This window comes from Lepidochelys kempii, chromosome 15, assembly GCF_965140265.1.
Source record: "Lepidochelys kempii isolate rLepKem1 chromosome 15, rLepKem1.hap2, whole genome shotgun sequence".
Classification (NCBI taxonomy): Eukaryota; Metazoa; Chordata; order Testudines; family Cheloniidae; genus Lepidochelys; species Lepidochelys kempii.
Genome location: NC_133270.1, coordinates 2,717,783 through 2,731,268, shown reverse-complemented (window position 1 = coordinate 2,731,268; position 13,486 = coordinate 2,717,783). Strand labels below are relative to the sequence as shown.

The 13,486-nt window shown below is 57.1% G+C and overlaps 1 protein-coding gene across 5 annotated transcripts in view; it reads left to right on the top strand.

Moving 5' to 3' along the window:
• The window catches only part of RASAL1 (RAS protein activator like 1), a 153,077-nt gene that overhangs the window by 14,647 nt on the left and 124,944 nt on the right, over positions 1 to 13,486 (top strand). For all 5 annotated transcript variants that reach the window (XR_012155094.1, XR_012155095.1, XM_073313149.1 and 2 more), the window contains exons 2-4: positions 3,450 to 3,506; positions 8,735 to 8,848; positions 9,551 to 9,612. Coding sequence is in view for 3 of the 5 variants with exons in the window: in XM_073313149.1 (XP_073169250.1) it covers positions 3,450 to 3,506; positions 8,735 to 8,848; positions 9,551 to 9,612 (233 nt within the window). In the remaining 2 variants the exon portion in view is untranslated. The remainder of the gene's footprint in view (positions 1 to 3,449; positions 3,507 to 8,734; positions 8,849 to 9,550; positions 9,613 to 13,486) is intronic.

Here is a 13,486-nt window from a genome sequence, read left to right as displayed (position 1 = left end):
GTCAGAGTTAAGGGGAATGAGTTATAATGAAATCAACTGTCAAAAATCTGTACAAATTCTGAGTTTGATTGTGCAACACGGAAAACATGGCAGCTTCGGTTTAGTAAGTGAGCTGGTCCATCGGCAGCCTTACACTGCCTTGTCAGGTGAGTTCCTCACTGACTACAATTCACCTCCTAACTGAGGCCAATTGTCCCAATGCTGCTTATTTTCTCCTTTTGTGGAATTTTGAAACTCACTGAAAAGACGAATCCTGAGAGAGATAAAGTCCCTTCTTATTTCTGATCAGTGCAGAGGGAAGTTGTGTGAAAGAAAGCAACTGTCAAGAATATATGAACAAATCTAACCCCTTGGGTTAGATCTCAGCCAGCGAGTCCCACGAGGTTAATGGAGCTATGCTGACTTTATAGGAGCTTTCTCTGGCTGCTGCTGTGTATTCCCTGACCAGGCTGGGGTTAGAGCTGTGGTTCTCAACCAGGGGTCCGGGGTCCCCTGGGAAGCCGTGAGCTTGTTTCAGGGGGTCCTCCAAGCATGGCCAGTGCTAGACTTGCTGTGGCTCAGGGCAGACAGCCAAAGCCCCGCTGCATGGGGCTTAAAGCCTGGGGCCCTGAGCCCTGCCACCCGGGGCTGAAGCCAAACCTGAGCAACTGAGGGCTGTCAGGGCAGAGCAGTGACTCCCCAGTGTGTCTCAGGGCCTTGCCCTACCTGATTTTCCAGGGATTGTCTTAATTAGGAATGGGGGACCACTGGCTAACCGCCAAAACGTTCTTCCTCCTTGCAACCCCTCACTCCCCCTATGAAGCCATGTCCATTTCTAGATCCAAACTTTTGTATCCAGTCCTGATCCCAGCCAGGTCCAGCTACCATGCAGAAAGCAGTTCCTCTGGGATTCCTGTTCGAGTCTGCAGGCCCGAGGGTTTGGGGAAGCACTTGCCCTGGAACCTGTTGAGCACTGGCCCAAGTGAATGAGATGCTCCTTTGGCACCCTTCCCCATGCAGGCCTTGGCCCCTTCTTCTATGCTGCCCCCGCCCACCCCAATATGCCCTGGACCCACGGCTTCTGCTCAGGTGCCTCTGGTCACTTCTCCTTAGAATGGAACCCTAGAGCCATAGGGCTAGAAGGGCCCGCAAGGGTCGTCGAGTCTAACCCCTGCCAAGATGCAGGAGTGTTTGGGTCTAAACCATCCCAGACAGACGGCTCCAGCCTCCTTTTGAAAATCTCCAGGGAAGGAGCTTCCACAACCTCCCTAGGTGTCTGTTCCATTGTCAGTTAGGGAGTTTTTCCTGAGATTTAATCTAAATCTGCTCTGCTGTAGTTTGAATCCATTGCCTCTTGTCCTGCCCTCTGTGGCAAGAGAGGACAACTTTTCTCCATCTTTTTTATGGCAGCCTTTTCAGTACCTGAAGTCCGCTGTCATGTCCCCCCTTAATCTCCTCTTTTCCAAACTGAACATACCCAGTTCCCTCTGCCTTTGCTCGTAAGGCTGCATTCCATCCCTTTGATCATCTTTGTCACTCACCTCTGGATCTTTTCCAGTTTCTCCACATCCTGTCCAGGGCCGGCAAGTCATATGGGCCCGTGGTGCCTATGTTCCAGGAATATTCAGGGCCTGGAAGCCCGGCTCCACCAATGTTTGGGGTCGGGTGTCTCCCCCGGCCCCACCTGCCGCCCCTGCGTGCCTCCCCCAGAGCATCTCCCAGCCCCACCTGCCACCCCCGGGCGATTTAAAAGGGCTCAAGGGGCCTCTGCCCCCCCCCCCCCCGCCACCACTGGCAGCCAGCGGGGCTAAGGCAGCTTCCTGCCCGCCCTCACTCCATGCCACTCCTGGAAGCGGGCGGCACATCCCTGCAGCCCTGGGGGTATGTGTCTCTGCACGCTGCCCCTGCCCTGAGCACTGACTTTGCAGCTCCCATGGGCCGGGAACTGCGGCGAATGGGAGCTGCGGGGGTGGTGCCTGCAGGCAGCGGTGTGCAGAGACTCCCGGCCCACCCGCCTAGAAACCGCTGCCAGAGGGGTTTGCGGGTCACTCTCAGGAGCCACCTGAGGTAAGCGCTGCACCCCTCACCCTCTCCTGCATGCCAACCCCCTGCCCCAAGCCAGAGCCTGCACCCCACACCCAAACTCCCTCCCAGATCCCGTACCCCTCACCCCCTCCTGCACCCCAACCCCAGCCCAGAGCCCACACCCAGCACCCAAACTCCCTCCCAGAGCCCACACCCCTCCCGCACCCAAACTCCACCCCAGAGCCTTAGGCAGGCAGGTGTGTGTTGGGGGGGGAGGTGGACGCGGGACTTGGGCCCATTCTGGGCACCACCAGAAATTAGACAAACCTGCCTCCCCTGATCCTGTCTATACAGCGGTGACCAAAATTGGACGCTGTGCTCCCGCTGAGGCCTACCCAGTGTCCATGCTATCACCTCCCATGACTTGCATGCTGCGCCTCTGGTAATGCAGCCTCACGTTGCATTTGCTTTTTTTGCAGCAGCATCACGTTGCTGACTCACGTTGCGGGTGGGATCCACCACAACTCCCAGATCCTTCCCAGCAGTGCTACTGCCAAACCAGTTATCCCCCATTCGGTATCTGTGCGTTTGGTTTCTCTTCCCTAAGCCTAGCACCTTCCATTTGTCCTTGGTGAATTTCATTGTGTTATCTGTAGCCCAGTTCTCCAATTTATCAAGATCACTTTGAATTTTAGTTCCATGTGATCCCGACGTCAATGAGCGAGACTCCAAAGAAACCTGCCAGTTAGCTCCAGCCTTTGGCTCGCCCAAGGTTCCCCACAGTCAGCCCTGCTGGATTGCCAGCTCCTGGGGGCATGGACTGTGCATTCCCAGGGCTCTGTTGGCAGTAGCCGGCGTAGTGATCCTTGGCAGCACGGCATGGAGGCCCAAGTGGGAAGGCAGCGTTGCTGTCTCTGGCGGGCCGGGCACCAGAGGATGTGAAGAACCACACAGAGCCATCGGGGGGAGGAGGGGGGAGAAGGAGGGGAAGGGGATTTGGGGGATGGGAAGTGGGGAAAGGGAGCCTTTGCTTGCCTGGCTGTGCTTTCCCTGGGGCCATGCCAGGGCAGTGGAAGTTGTCCTGATGCAATGCATTGCCTCTTATGGGGCCCAGCAGACCGTCCGTCCCTAAAGGGCCAGGGCACAGGTCAGCCTAATCCTGATGCTCCCTTGGGAGTGGAGTGCTACCTCACGCCCCGGTCAGGCCTCCCGATGAAGGGAAGCAGCGGGTTTGATGGAAGCCCTCTCCCCCACACCAAGGCAGAGCGTCTGGCTGCCTGTGCCATGCTCTGTTACACCTGCCTCCAACCAGAGCCGCCCACTGTACCTAGCTGCAAACAGCGCTCGCCCTGGTGACCCTGGAGGGCTGCAGAGGCCTGCGGGAGGTGCTCGGACACCGCTGGTACCAATGGTAATCTGCCTGCTTGTTTGGTTTCCCTCCCCAGGTCTGGCACCAGCGACCCCTACTGCATCGTCAAAGTCGACAACGAGGTGGTAGCCAGGTGAGTGTGCCATGCTGGGGGCCCTGGGGATGGGGCAGGACAGCACAGTCAAGGAGGGGCGTTTGCACTGCCAGGGTGACGTGGCTCAGTGTGATACAGGCTGATGTACAGAGCAAAGCGCTGGTCTCCGCTCACTCGGCTGTCTCTGTAGGCGTTGATCTCCTGGCGTGTCTGCAAGACGTGGCTCTAAGGCCTGCACCGTCTGGAGCTGTCAGTCGTATCAGCACATACGTGCTTGCACCCAGCAAACTTAGGTCATAGGCTGAGTCTAGTCCCATCCGCATGGCAAACAGCTGCCAAGTTAGGAGGCCTGGAACTCGCCCCCCACCCTGCTGAGAAGGGCCCAGCCCTTGCTCATGGCTTTAGTGTATTTGGGGACAGAGTTAAAGCCCATTGTATCCCATCTCCTCCGGGGGATGGAGCCATACTGGAGCCTGGCCACTTGCCCACAGCATGGTTACCTTGGCAGTGTGGATGGGGTCTCTGGCTGGCTGCACTGGGGCGGATGTGCTGTTCGTAGGGCTCACACCCCTGCCCCACCTGTTGCAGGAGGCAGCCTTTAAACTGTAGCCTTAACATGCTGGCGTCAGCCCCGCACTGGCGTCAGCCAGCCAATGCCTGGGCTCACGTGACCTAGCAGGAATAACATAGAACCATGGCCCTTAACCACTGGGCCCTTAATCCCAGGCATTGGCCCGAAGGGGCTGGGATCTCCAGACACCGAGACTTGAGAATCTCATTCCCGCCAAGGAGCTTATCAAGGGCTGAGCAAAGCTACCTGGCCCACCCTGCATTAGGGGAGGGAGCTGCGAGCTCAGCTGTTTGGCCCAGCACTGAGTGGGTCACGTCAGCTGGGTCTCCTGCGTTGTGCCCTGAGAAGGGGTGAGTGAGATACTGTCCTGCAGTTCTGGGGATCGGCTGTGATCCAGCCCTGGAGGGGGAAACAACAGAACCCCAGGGCCAGGGAAGGAAGGGTCACCTTCTGGATAAGGCCCAGGGCTGGGACTCAGCAGTTCTGGGTTCTAACCCCCTCTCTGTCGCTGACACACTGGGCAAGTCACTTAGGGCAGATTTTCAAAAGTGGCCACATATTTCAGTGCTTGATTTTTGGTGCCCAATTTGTAGCACCTGGATCCTGCTTTTCAGAGGTGCTGGGCCAAGCAGCTGCCTCTGGAAAGCTGGGGCCGGCAGTACCTCCAGCAGTCCGGCCTTGAGTGTGTTAGATCGGGCAGCCAAAAACTAGCTGCAACTTCTGAAAATGTGGGTCTGTGTTGCTCTGTGCCTCAGTTTCCCCATCGGTGGAATGGGGATGATGACACTGCCTGCCACCTGTGCAAGGGGCTTTGAGATTCTGGGATGGGAGGTGCTGGAGCATGAACCGTGGGGGAGCTCTATAAGCTCAGCAGGTGCTTTTCTCCCCAGCCATGTCTGGTCAGGCCAGAGAGGACCCCATGAGGGATGATGCGCCCAGCGTCACATTGCACAGAGGAATCAACTCCAGGCCCAAACTGTCTCTCCTTGTGCCCCCCCCCATGCCCAACTCTGCCTGTCCTAGGCTGGCTTCCGAGAGCACGCTCTCACGCTGCCCTGTTCACCTATCTCTGTGCTCCCCTACCCCATACTGCGCCTGCCGGGGGGAGAACCCTTTCTGCTCTCCCACTTCCTGGCTCCAGGAGCCCACAGGGTGGGAAGGGTGATGGGGCTGCAGCCACAGGGCCGCCAGCTGCCTGCCCTGCCATGGAACTCCTGTGCGGGCCCGGTGGGGGTGGCAATGCTGTGCCATTGCGTGAGGCCATCGGGTGGTCCCCGCGCCGGCACGGGCGTGGTCGCTCGAACCAGCCCTGGTTATAGCTGCATTTGGTGGCTTCCAGCTGCACACAGCCCCCTGCTTGTTCTCTGGACAGAGGAGACTCTCCCCTGTGATTCCCTGGGGGCGGGCAGCATCCTCCAGGCTGGGCTCGCTCCCTTCTGCCCCGCCGGTTCTCCACCTTGCCCCCGTGGTTGCCGGGGTGCTCCAAGTCCTCCGGCAGCGCAGAGAAGCTGCTCGGGAGCTGGCCAGTGATGAAGTGGTTACTATGGAGAAGTCCATAAATTATTCCCCCTTCTGGAGAGGTGGCAGCGTCTCCCCCTTTCCAGCCAGCTGGCCGAGTGCTCGCTGGAGGGGAGGGAGGGAGTATCTGGCCAGAGCTGGGGGAGTGGGCGCAGGAGAGCAACACAGGGTCAGGGGCCTGGGTCCTCCCAGCCTCATCCATGGTCCTCACATACGGCCCAGCACATCTCCTTCCCTCCCTCCCTCCCTCTCTTCTCTTCCACTCTCTCTGTCTCTCTCTCTCCTTCTTCTTAGTCATCCCCTGCCCCTGCCCCTGCCCGTCCCCCAGCTTTCATTTCCTGAGCAGCCCCAGATCTGGCCCAGGCTCATCGCCAGCCCTGCTGCCACTGCACCGTTCTCCCCACTGGGAAGCCACCCTTTGTCCTGCTCATAACTCCAGGGGAGAATGGAAACAACCTCCTGCTCCTTGGAACCGCCACATCCTGGCCAGGGAGGGGCCCCGCCACAGCACTGGGACTGGTGTCTGCGGGTAAAGCTTGGTCCAGGAATGTCTTTCGGTGGGTGGGGTGCATGCAAAGTCTGGATCCAACCTTTATGGGCTTTTGGAACTGGGAGTTTGTTCCCAGCCCAGCACCAAGGCTGCGTCCTCATTCCATCCAGGGACATCCATGCATTTCCAGGCAGCTAGCTCCTCTCTTTGACTGGAAAGGACAATTTTACAGCCTTCAGCTCAGCTCCGTGTGATGAGATTGGGGACTGGGATTTCCATGGGTGTGGGGCTCACCCACTGGAGGCCAGCACAACATCTCCCCTCTGCAAGGTCCAGCAGTTGGTTTCCCCTGAATCTTTGATCCCAAGGCTGCAGAATCTCCAGCAGGAGGTTACTGAGCAAGGGAAGCCAACTCCCCTAATCAGCAGGGAGCTAGATGTCTTCATCTCCTCCTGCGCCCAAGGCCTGAGAGCCCAGATCCTGCAGCAGGAAGAAGTGGGAGGAAAAGCAGATGTACTGGGGTAGCAGACGGGGTCTGTCCCCGAGATGGCCACTGCTGCACCTCAGCTCCAAACCCCCACTGCCATACCCAGTCCCAGTTAAAGAGGTTTATTCTTTTACGAAAAAGGTTAAACCAACAACTAGAATGCAGACTTAAGTCAGTTCCTGGCCCCAGAGGCAATGTATGGGGATGACACATGGAGTCAAGTGCCCCCCAGATTTCTGCCAGGGTGTGCCAGCCGGGCCCCCTCCCTGTGTGGCAGCTCCTGGAGCTGGTGAGCTGCAAGTTGTGGCCACAGGGAGAGGCAGGAGCAAACAACTGAGAGCTGAGGGTAAGGAGAGGTGCCCTGGGGAGGCAGAGGGTGTGTGACTCAAGGTGTTGGGGGAGGTGTGGACCTTTAAATTGTGCCCACCCCACTGTCAGCAAGTACCAGTTGTCTGCGTGGCTCCAGGCGCAGGTCCACCCCTCCCAGGGTCTCTGACATTCCAGCTCCTAGCAGCTTCCTCCCCTCCGCCCATGGCGCTCCACCCTTGGAGCAGCAGCCTGAGCCCCCTCGCTCCAGGGATTCACTGCAGGAGTTAGCTCCCCTCTTGCGTGTCCTTTGCTGCCCAGGGCCCAGCTTGTCTCAGTGCTCCCTCTCAGCTCCCTACTAGCTGCCCTTTGTAGACCCAGGGGCAGCCCAGCCCTCTTTAATTAGCTCAGTCTCTCCACAGAGACCCGCTCCTCTGCAACAGGGTCCCACAGCCTGGGGGGATCCCTCTTGAAGCTCCCACATGCAACGTAGCTGAAATGCTTGAGCACAATGTTTCCTTTGGCTCGCTGAGAGGCTTTGGAGCTGCTTGTTCTGAATCTGAATCCCCAAGCCCTGGGAAATGAGATGGGGAGCTGGGAAGTCATGAGCTCTAGCCCCAGCTCAGTCGCCCACTTGCTGTGTGTCCTTGGGCAGGTTGGTTAATCTCTCTGGGCTAAATTAATTCCTGGCTGTGTTTTCATTAACCGCAGCAGATGGGTTTGGCCCTCTGGGCCTCACTTTCCCCATCTGTAAAATGGGGATAATGATGCTTCCCTGCTACATGGGGGGCTCAGGAGGTCTGATGGCTCATGTCTGCATGGCACCTTCATGCTGTAAATTGCTCTAGAGGTGCTGAACTCTGTTCTCTTTCTCTTCCTTTCAGTGGGGTGTGAGCCAACGGCAGCACCCACCTCGCTGCCTCCCCTTCCCTCCACATGGGACCCACAGTAGTGGTGAGGGCACTGAAGCCAGCCAGTGCTGAGGTTTCCTTGGGTGTCAGGAAACAGCTTTCCCCAGCTCACGCTCCCCCCACCCCGTGCGCTGGAATGAAGCAGCAGTAAACGCTAGCCCCAGGTCTGGAAGTCCCAAGGGGGGGTGCCACATGCCATGTGTGCCTTGGGCCAGCAGCCTGCTGTAGAGAAGGAGGCCCTGAGATATACCCCGCAGGGAGCATGCAGTGGGACAGGCAGAACAGGGAGCTGGAGTTTGCTTGAGCCGTGCCTTACCAGCTCTGTGGGTTGGATCTCGGGCAAATGTGGCAGGGTTGTGATGCTGCATGGGCTGGGCAGCCTTTGGGTAGGTGTGTGTCTGGTGCCGTACATGTTGGCAGTATCTGTGCTCGCGCCCTGGCATTTGTGTGGCTGTGTGTGTTGGGGGGGTTGTTTGCTGCTGGCGATGTGTGTCGGCAGCAGCTGAGTGATGATTGCTGGTGACGTTTACGTCCCTTTGGCTGTGTGTGCGTTGGCTGTAGTTCTTTGTATCAGCGTGTCAGCGGACGCTGCATGCCTCTGGCAGGGGTCGTGTGTACCTCTGTGCGTCTGGTGGGGTCAGCGTGCATGGTACCTGCTCTTGATTCGTGGAGCTGTGAGGTCCAGATCTCTGACAGCCTGGGGTGATCTCTCAATCCCTGAGCAGGGCCTGATCCTCTGCCTCTCCTTCCAAAGCCCTTGGGATAAAGCAGCTAGAGTAAATCTGCCCCAGTGGCCACCCCCAGGGGTAGGGACTGAGCCTGTAGTTCTCACAGTGATGGCTGGGTCCACCAGCTGTGATCCCTCTCACAGCCCCTCGCCACTGCTCCGTGACCTACGATGCTGGCTCGGCCTAATGGCCTCTCGCAGGGGGATGGTCCTGGCCACTGGCACTGACTTCACCCGCCCCTGCGCTCTGCTTGCAGGACCGCTACCGTGTGGAAGGACCTGAATCCCTTCTGGGGGGAGGAGTACACCCTGCACCTGCCCAGGGGCTTCCACAGTCTTGCCTTCTACGTGCTGGATGAGGACACCATCGGGTGAGACGGTGCTGGGGGGGGGGGGGCGTAGGGGACTGCTTCTGGGCCTGGAGAGGACCCCGGGTCTGTCTGGGGCTCAGAACAGGAACGAAGTGCAGTGGGTCTTACTGAGCCAGGCTCTGCTTGGAACGATGGAGCTGCCCCTGGGCTCTGGTGCCACGCTCTGGCACACCCTTTCCCTGGGGCTGGCCCCTGACTCAGCAGCAAACAGGCAGCAGGATGATTAGAGTATTTACTTTCCCGTATTTCCTCGCAAACCCCCTCACCCCCCACCCGAGGGCTCCTCCACAGTCTGGGCCTCTGAGCTTGGGGCTGACTTGGCCATTGGCTTGCCTCAGGGATGGGTGGGGGAGAAGCCCATCAGTGAACAGCCATGGAGGAAGAATTCTCTGCTTCCCAGGGCTGTTTTTTCCAAGACCTTGTGGACAAGGCACAGGACGGACCTCAGGAGATGTAGGCTCTCCGATGCTCCAGTGAGGGGCTCCCTACTGTAACTACGCCAGAGACAGACGTTAGACAGTTGGTTTCCTTGGTGGAGCTGTGCAGAGCAAAGCACGAAGGGAATGAATCCCTCCCTGAACAGCTGGGTGGTGCGAGGAAGCCCGCTGAGGTGGATTGGCCCCTGGGTAATCTGCTCCTTGGCTGCGCAGGGCAGTTAATTCCAGGCATTCTTTGCCCAGACCTGGCTCTCTTTCCTTGCAGGCACGATGATGTCATTGGCAAAATATCGCTCAGTAGGGAATGGATTTCGTCTTCCCCACGAGGTAGGTGCTGGGGCTGTGGAGGGAGCCCTGGGGCTGCAGCAGTGTCTTCTGAAGACAGCGACTGGGTCACAGGTGACGGGCAGGGGAGCGGGCACCAAACTGGCAACTTATGGGCCATTCCGCAAGGCCTGGGTTTGCCAACTCTCTACTTTCGGAAAACCAAAGACCCTCACGCCGCTCCCTGTCCCGCCCCGTCCCGAGGCCCCACCCCTGCTCACCCCGTCCCCCCACCTCCATCGCTTGCTTAGCTCACCCTCGCTCACTTGCTGATTTGCACCAGGCTGGGGCAGGGATTGGGGTGCGGGAGGTGGTGAGGGCTCTGGCTGGGGGCCCACCTGGGGTGGGGCCAGGGATGAGGGGTTTGGGGTGCAGGAGGGGGCACCAGGCTGGGGCCAAGGGGTGTGGGAGGGGGTGCAGGCTCTGGGAGGGAGTTTGGGTGTGGGAGAGGGCTCCGAGCTGGGGCAGGGGGTTAGGGCATGGGAGAGGGTTCAGGGTGCGAGCTCTGGGCGGCTTTGGCTGGTGCAGTTTGCAGGGGCTCCGGGAGGCGCTGATGTTAGGCAGCCCCTTAAATAGCAGCTGCACCAGCGCCGCCCTGGCATTTCTGGGCCTCAGAGGCTGCTCGGTCTGCCATGAATCCTGGACACATGGCTCGGCCAGCGCACCAAGGACAAAAGATTTCCTGTTCTCTGGAATGCGGGGGGAGGAATTCCCCACAAGTGATACACACACCCCACTGCTGCCCCTGGCTCGCTGCTCCCCCAGTGGAGCCCAAAACACAGCAGCTCTAGGGAGGGCACTGCTGCAGGCCCCCTCCTCCTCTCCCCGCCATTTGTCGTGACCCCCCCCCAGCCCCTCTCCTTCGTCCACCCCAGTCTGGCCACTGGCTGGTGCCTCCACGCCCAACTGCTGCCCGACTCTGCTAGGACCTGTTCCCAGGGAGAGCAGCCCAACTTTAGCCCCATGCTTCTGCACAGCCCATTCATCCCGGGTGGAGGCTGCAGCCCACAGCCCCTTACCTACTGGCCGCATGGTCCTGAGACAAGTCCCGTGAAGTGGGCTACTGGGCCCGGGGCAGGTGGTGGCGGCTCACCCTGGCCCCCTCTCCTGCCGCCGGCTGCATCCAGCCCCTGGGAAGCTGGACTGGTTCCTCTTTCCACTTCCGCCGACTGGGGAGCAGCAGCCAGGTAGGGAGGGGGCTAAAGGCACTTCCTAAAGGCCACAATGCCTGCTCCACAGGGAGCCCAGGGTTAACCCTGCCAGCCTCAGCCTGCAGCTGGGTGCCTTTCCCAGCCCCTCCATGGAGATCTGCCCGCTGCCCGCCAGGGCTCACACCGGCCCCAAGCTCCACAAAGAGAGCTGCTGCAGGCCCCATCCTCACCCCCCCGCCACCAACTGGACTTTTAATGGCCTGGTCGGGGTGCAGACCGGAGTCACCAGGGTCCCTTTTCGACTGGGTGTTCCGGTTGAAAACCGGATGCCTAGCAACCCTAGCGAGGCCTGGCTCAGAATCCTAGCCTCCCCCAGCGAGCAGGGCCCTGCATGTTGCCAGCCTAGCTAGTTTGTTACTAGATTTAGTGACCTTTTGGTTTCCCTAGCGAGAAAATAAGTGTCAAAGTGACCAGTGACAAATCTAGTGACTTTCACTGCCAATTACAGTGACATTCAGAGGAAGAAGTCACCAATATGCATAGTCACAGAATCATTCACAAGCAGCTCGATAGTGTTAATAAAATCCATTCCATGCTCTTCTTCCTACATTCTGTTGCACACCTAGTCAATGTCGTTATATCTCAATGGAGCAGCTCCTTGGAAGGAATCACATGCCAGGGCTTCTTGGGCTGAGATCACTGTAATCTGCAGGTGAGGAAAAGAAGTTTGTGGAGGCTAGTTAAATACTTTGCTAAAGCGAGGCGCACTTTGGAGAGAGCACCAGGCCCAGGGCTTGTTTTTACCCAAATGTTCTTTCTCGCTGCTACGCAGTAGGTAGCACAGCCTGGGATGCAGGGAAAGATGGCTAATAAAGTGGGCGGGTTAGCCAGCGAGGGGAGCCACATGGATGGACGGTGGCTTGGGATGAGACAGGGCTCCAATGGGGCAGGGGAGCATTGTGCCTCCAGGGATGCAGCCCTTACTACAGGATCGAAGGCAGAGCTAGGTTGATTTCAGTTCCCCTTTACTCCTCCCCCTGGCTTGGCCTGGGGTTAGCTGCCCAGCTGTTCTCAGAAATCAAACCCTGGAAACAGGGGGAAGGGGTCCAACTGGCGGACTTTTGTTTTTTTAATCTACTTTCTTGACTCCCTGCAGTGTTGAGCTCAGGTCAGGAGAATCCCCTCTTCCCCCTGGCTCTGGGCTCTCCCTTTCACTAACCTGTCAGCTCAAATCCAGGCTGGCAAGAAAGGGAGGCTCAGCTGAAAGTAGCCAACCCCAGCCAACCTGGGCTGCCATGTACAGAGTGCCCTTCCCAAAGAGCAGAGGGCTGCAGTTTCCTGGTATACTGGTGTAGTTGCTTCTGGTGTGCAGCAGAATGTGGAAGAGCTTGGCATGGGTTTTATTAACACTAGTGAGCTGCTTGTGAATGGCTTTGGGACTATACTCGCCCGGGTGTGTGTGTATAGATAGATAGATAGATATCGATATATAAAATTCTCTGTTGAATTCTCTGGAAATTTTGTTTGGTGACATTTTTGACTCCTTTTGAGAGCTTAAACAGCTGCATCTAGCGACTTTTCAGGGTTTGTCTGGTAACTTCCTGTGTTGTGGAGTTAGCAACACCCTCGACCCCCACTCCCCCCAGCAGCACAGCGTGGCAAGGTATTGGCAGATGGAGAGGGCAGGTCATCTGGCAGCATTGTTCCTGTGTTGCTGACTCTCAGGATGATGTTGTGATTCTCCGGCTATTTGGCATCCAAGCCCCAGGTCTTGGAGTCATGTGGTTACGAAAGAATCTCAGCTTGCCTTTTCAAAAGAAAAATAGTTTTCTAGCCTTTAGATGGTGACAGCTTTCAGAGGGGTAGCTATGTTAGTCTGTATCAGCAAAAATAACGAGGAGTCCTCGTGGCACCTTAGAGACTAACACATTTATTTGGGCATAAGATTTTGTGGGTTAGAACTCACTTCATCAGATGCATGGAGTGAAAATACAGGAGCAGGTATAAATACATGAAAGGATGGGGGTTGCTTTTCCAAGTGTGAGGTCAGTCTAATGAGATAAATCAATTAACAGCAGGATACCAAGGGAGGAAAAATAACTTTTGAAGTGGTAAGAGAGTGGCCCATTACAGACAATTAACAAGAAGGTGTGAGTAACAGTAGGGGGAAATCAGTATTGGGGAAATTAAGTTTAGGTTTTGTAATGACCCGACCACTCCCAGTTTCTATTCAGGCCTAATCTGATGGTGTCCAGTTTGCAAATTAATTCCAGTTCTTCAGCTTCATATTGGAGTCTGTTTTTGAAGTTTTTTTGTTGAAGAATTGCCACTTTTAGGTCTGTTATTGAGTGACCAGAGAGATTGACGTGTTCTCCTACTGGTTTTTGAATGTTACAATTCCTGATGTCAGATTTGTGTCCATTTATTCTTTTACGTAGAGACTGTCTGGTTTGGCCGATGTACACGGCAGAGGGGCATTGCTGGCACATGATGGCATATATCACATTGGTAGATGTACTGGTAAATGAGCCCTTGGTGGTGTGGCTGATGTGGTTAGGTCCTATGATTGTGTCCCTTTAATAGATATGTGGACAGAGTTGGCACCGGGGTTTGTAGCATGGTTTGGTTCCTGGGCTGGTGTTTTTGTTGTGTGATGTGTGGTTCCTGGTGAGTATTTGCTTCAGGTTGGGGGCTGTCTGTAAGTGAGGACTGGCCTGTCTCCCAAG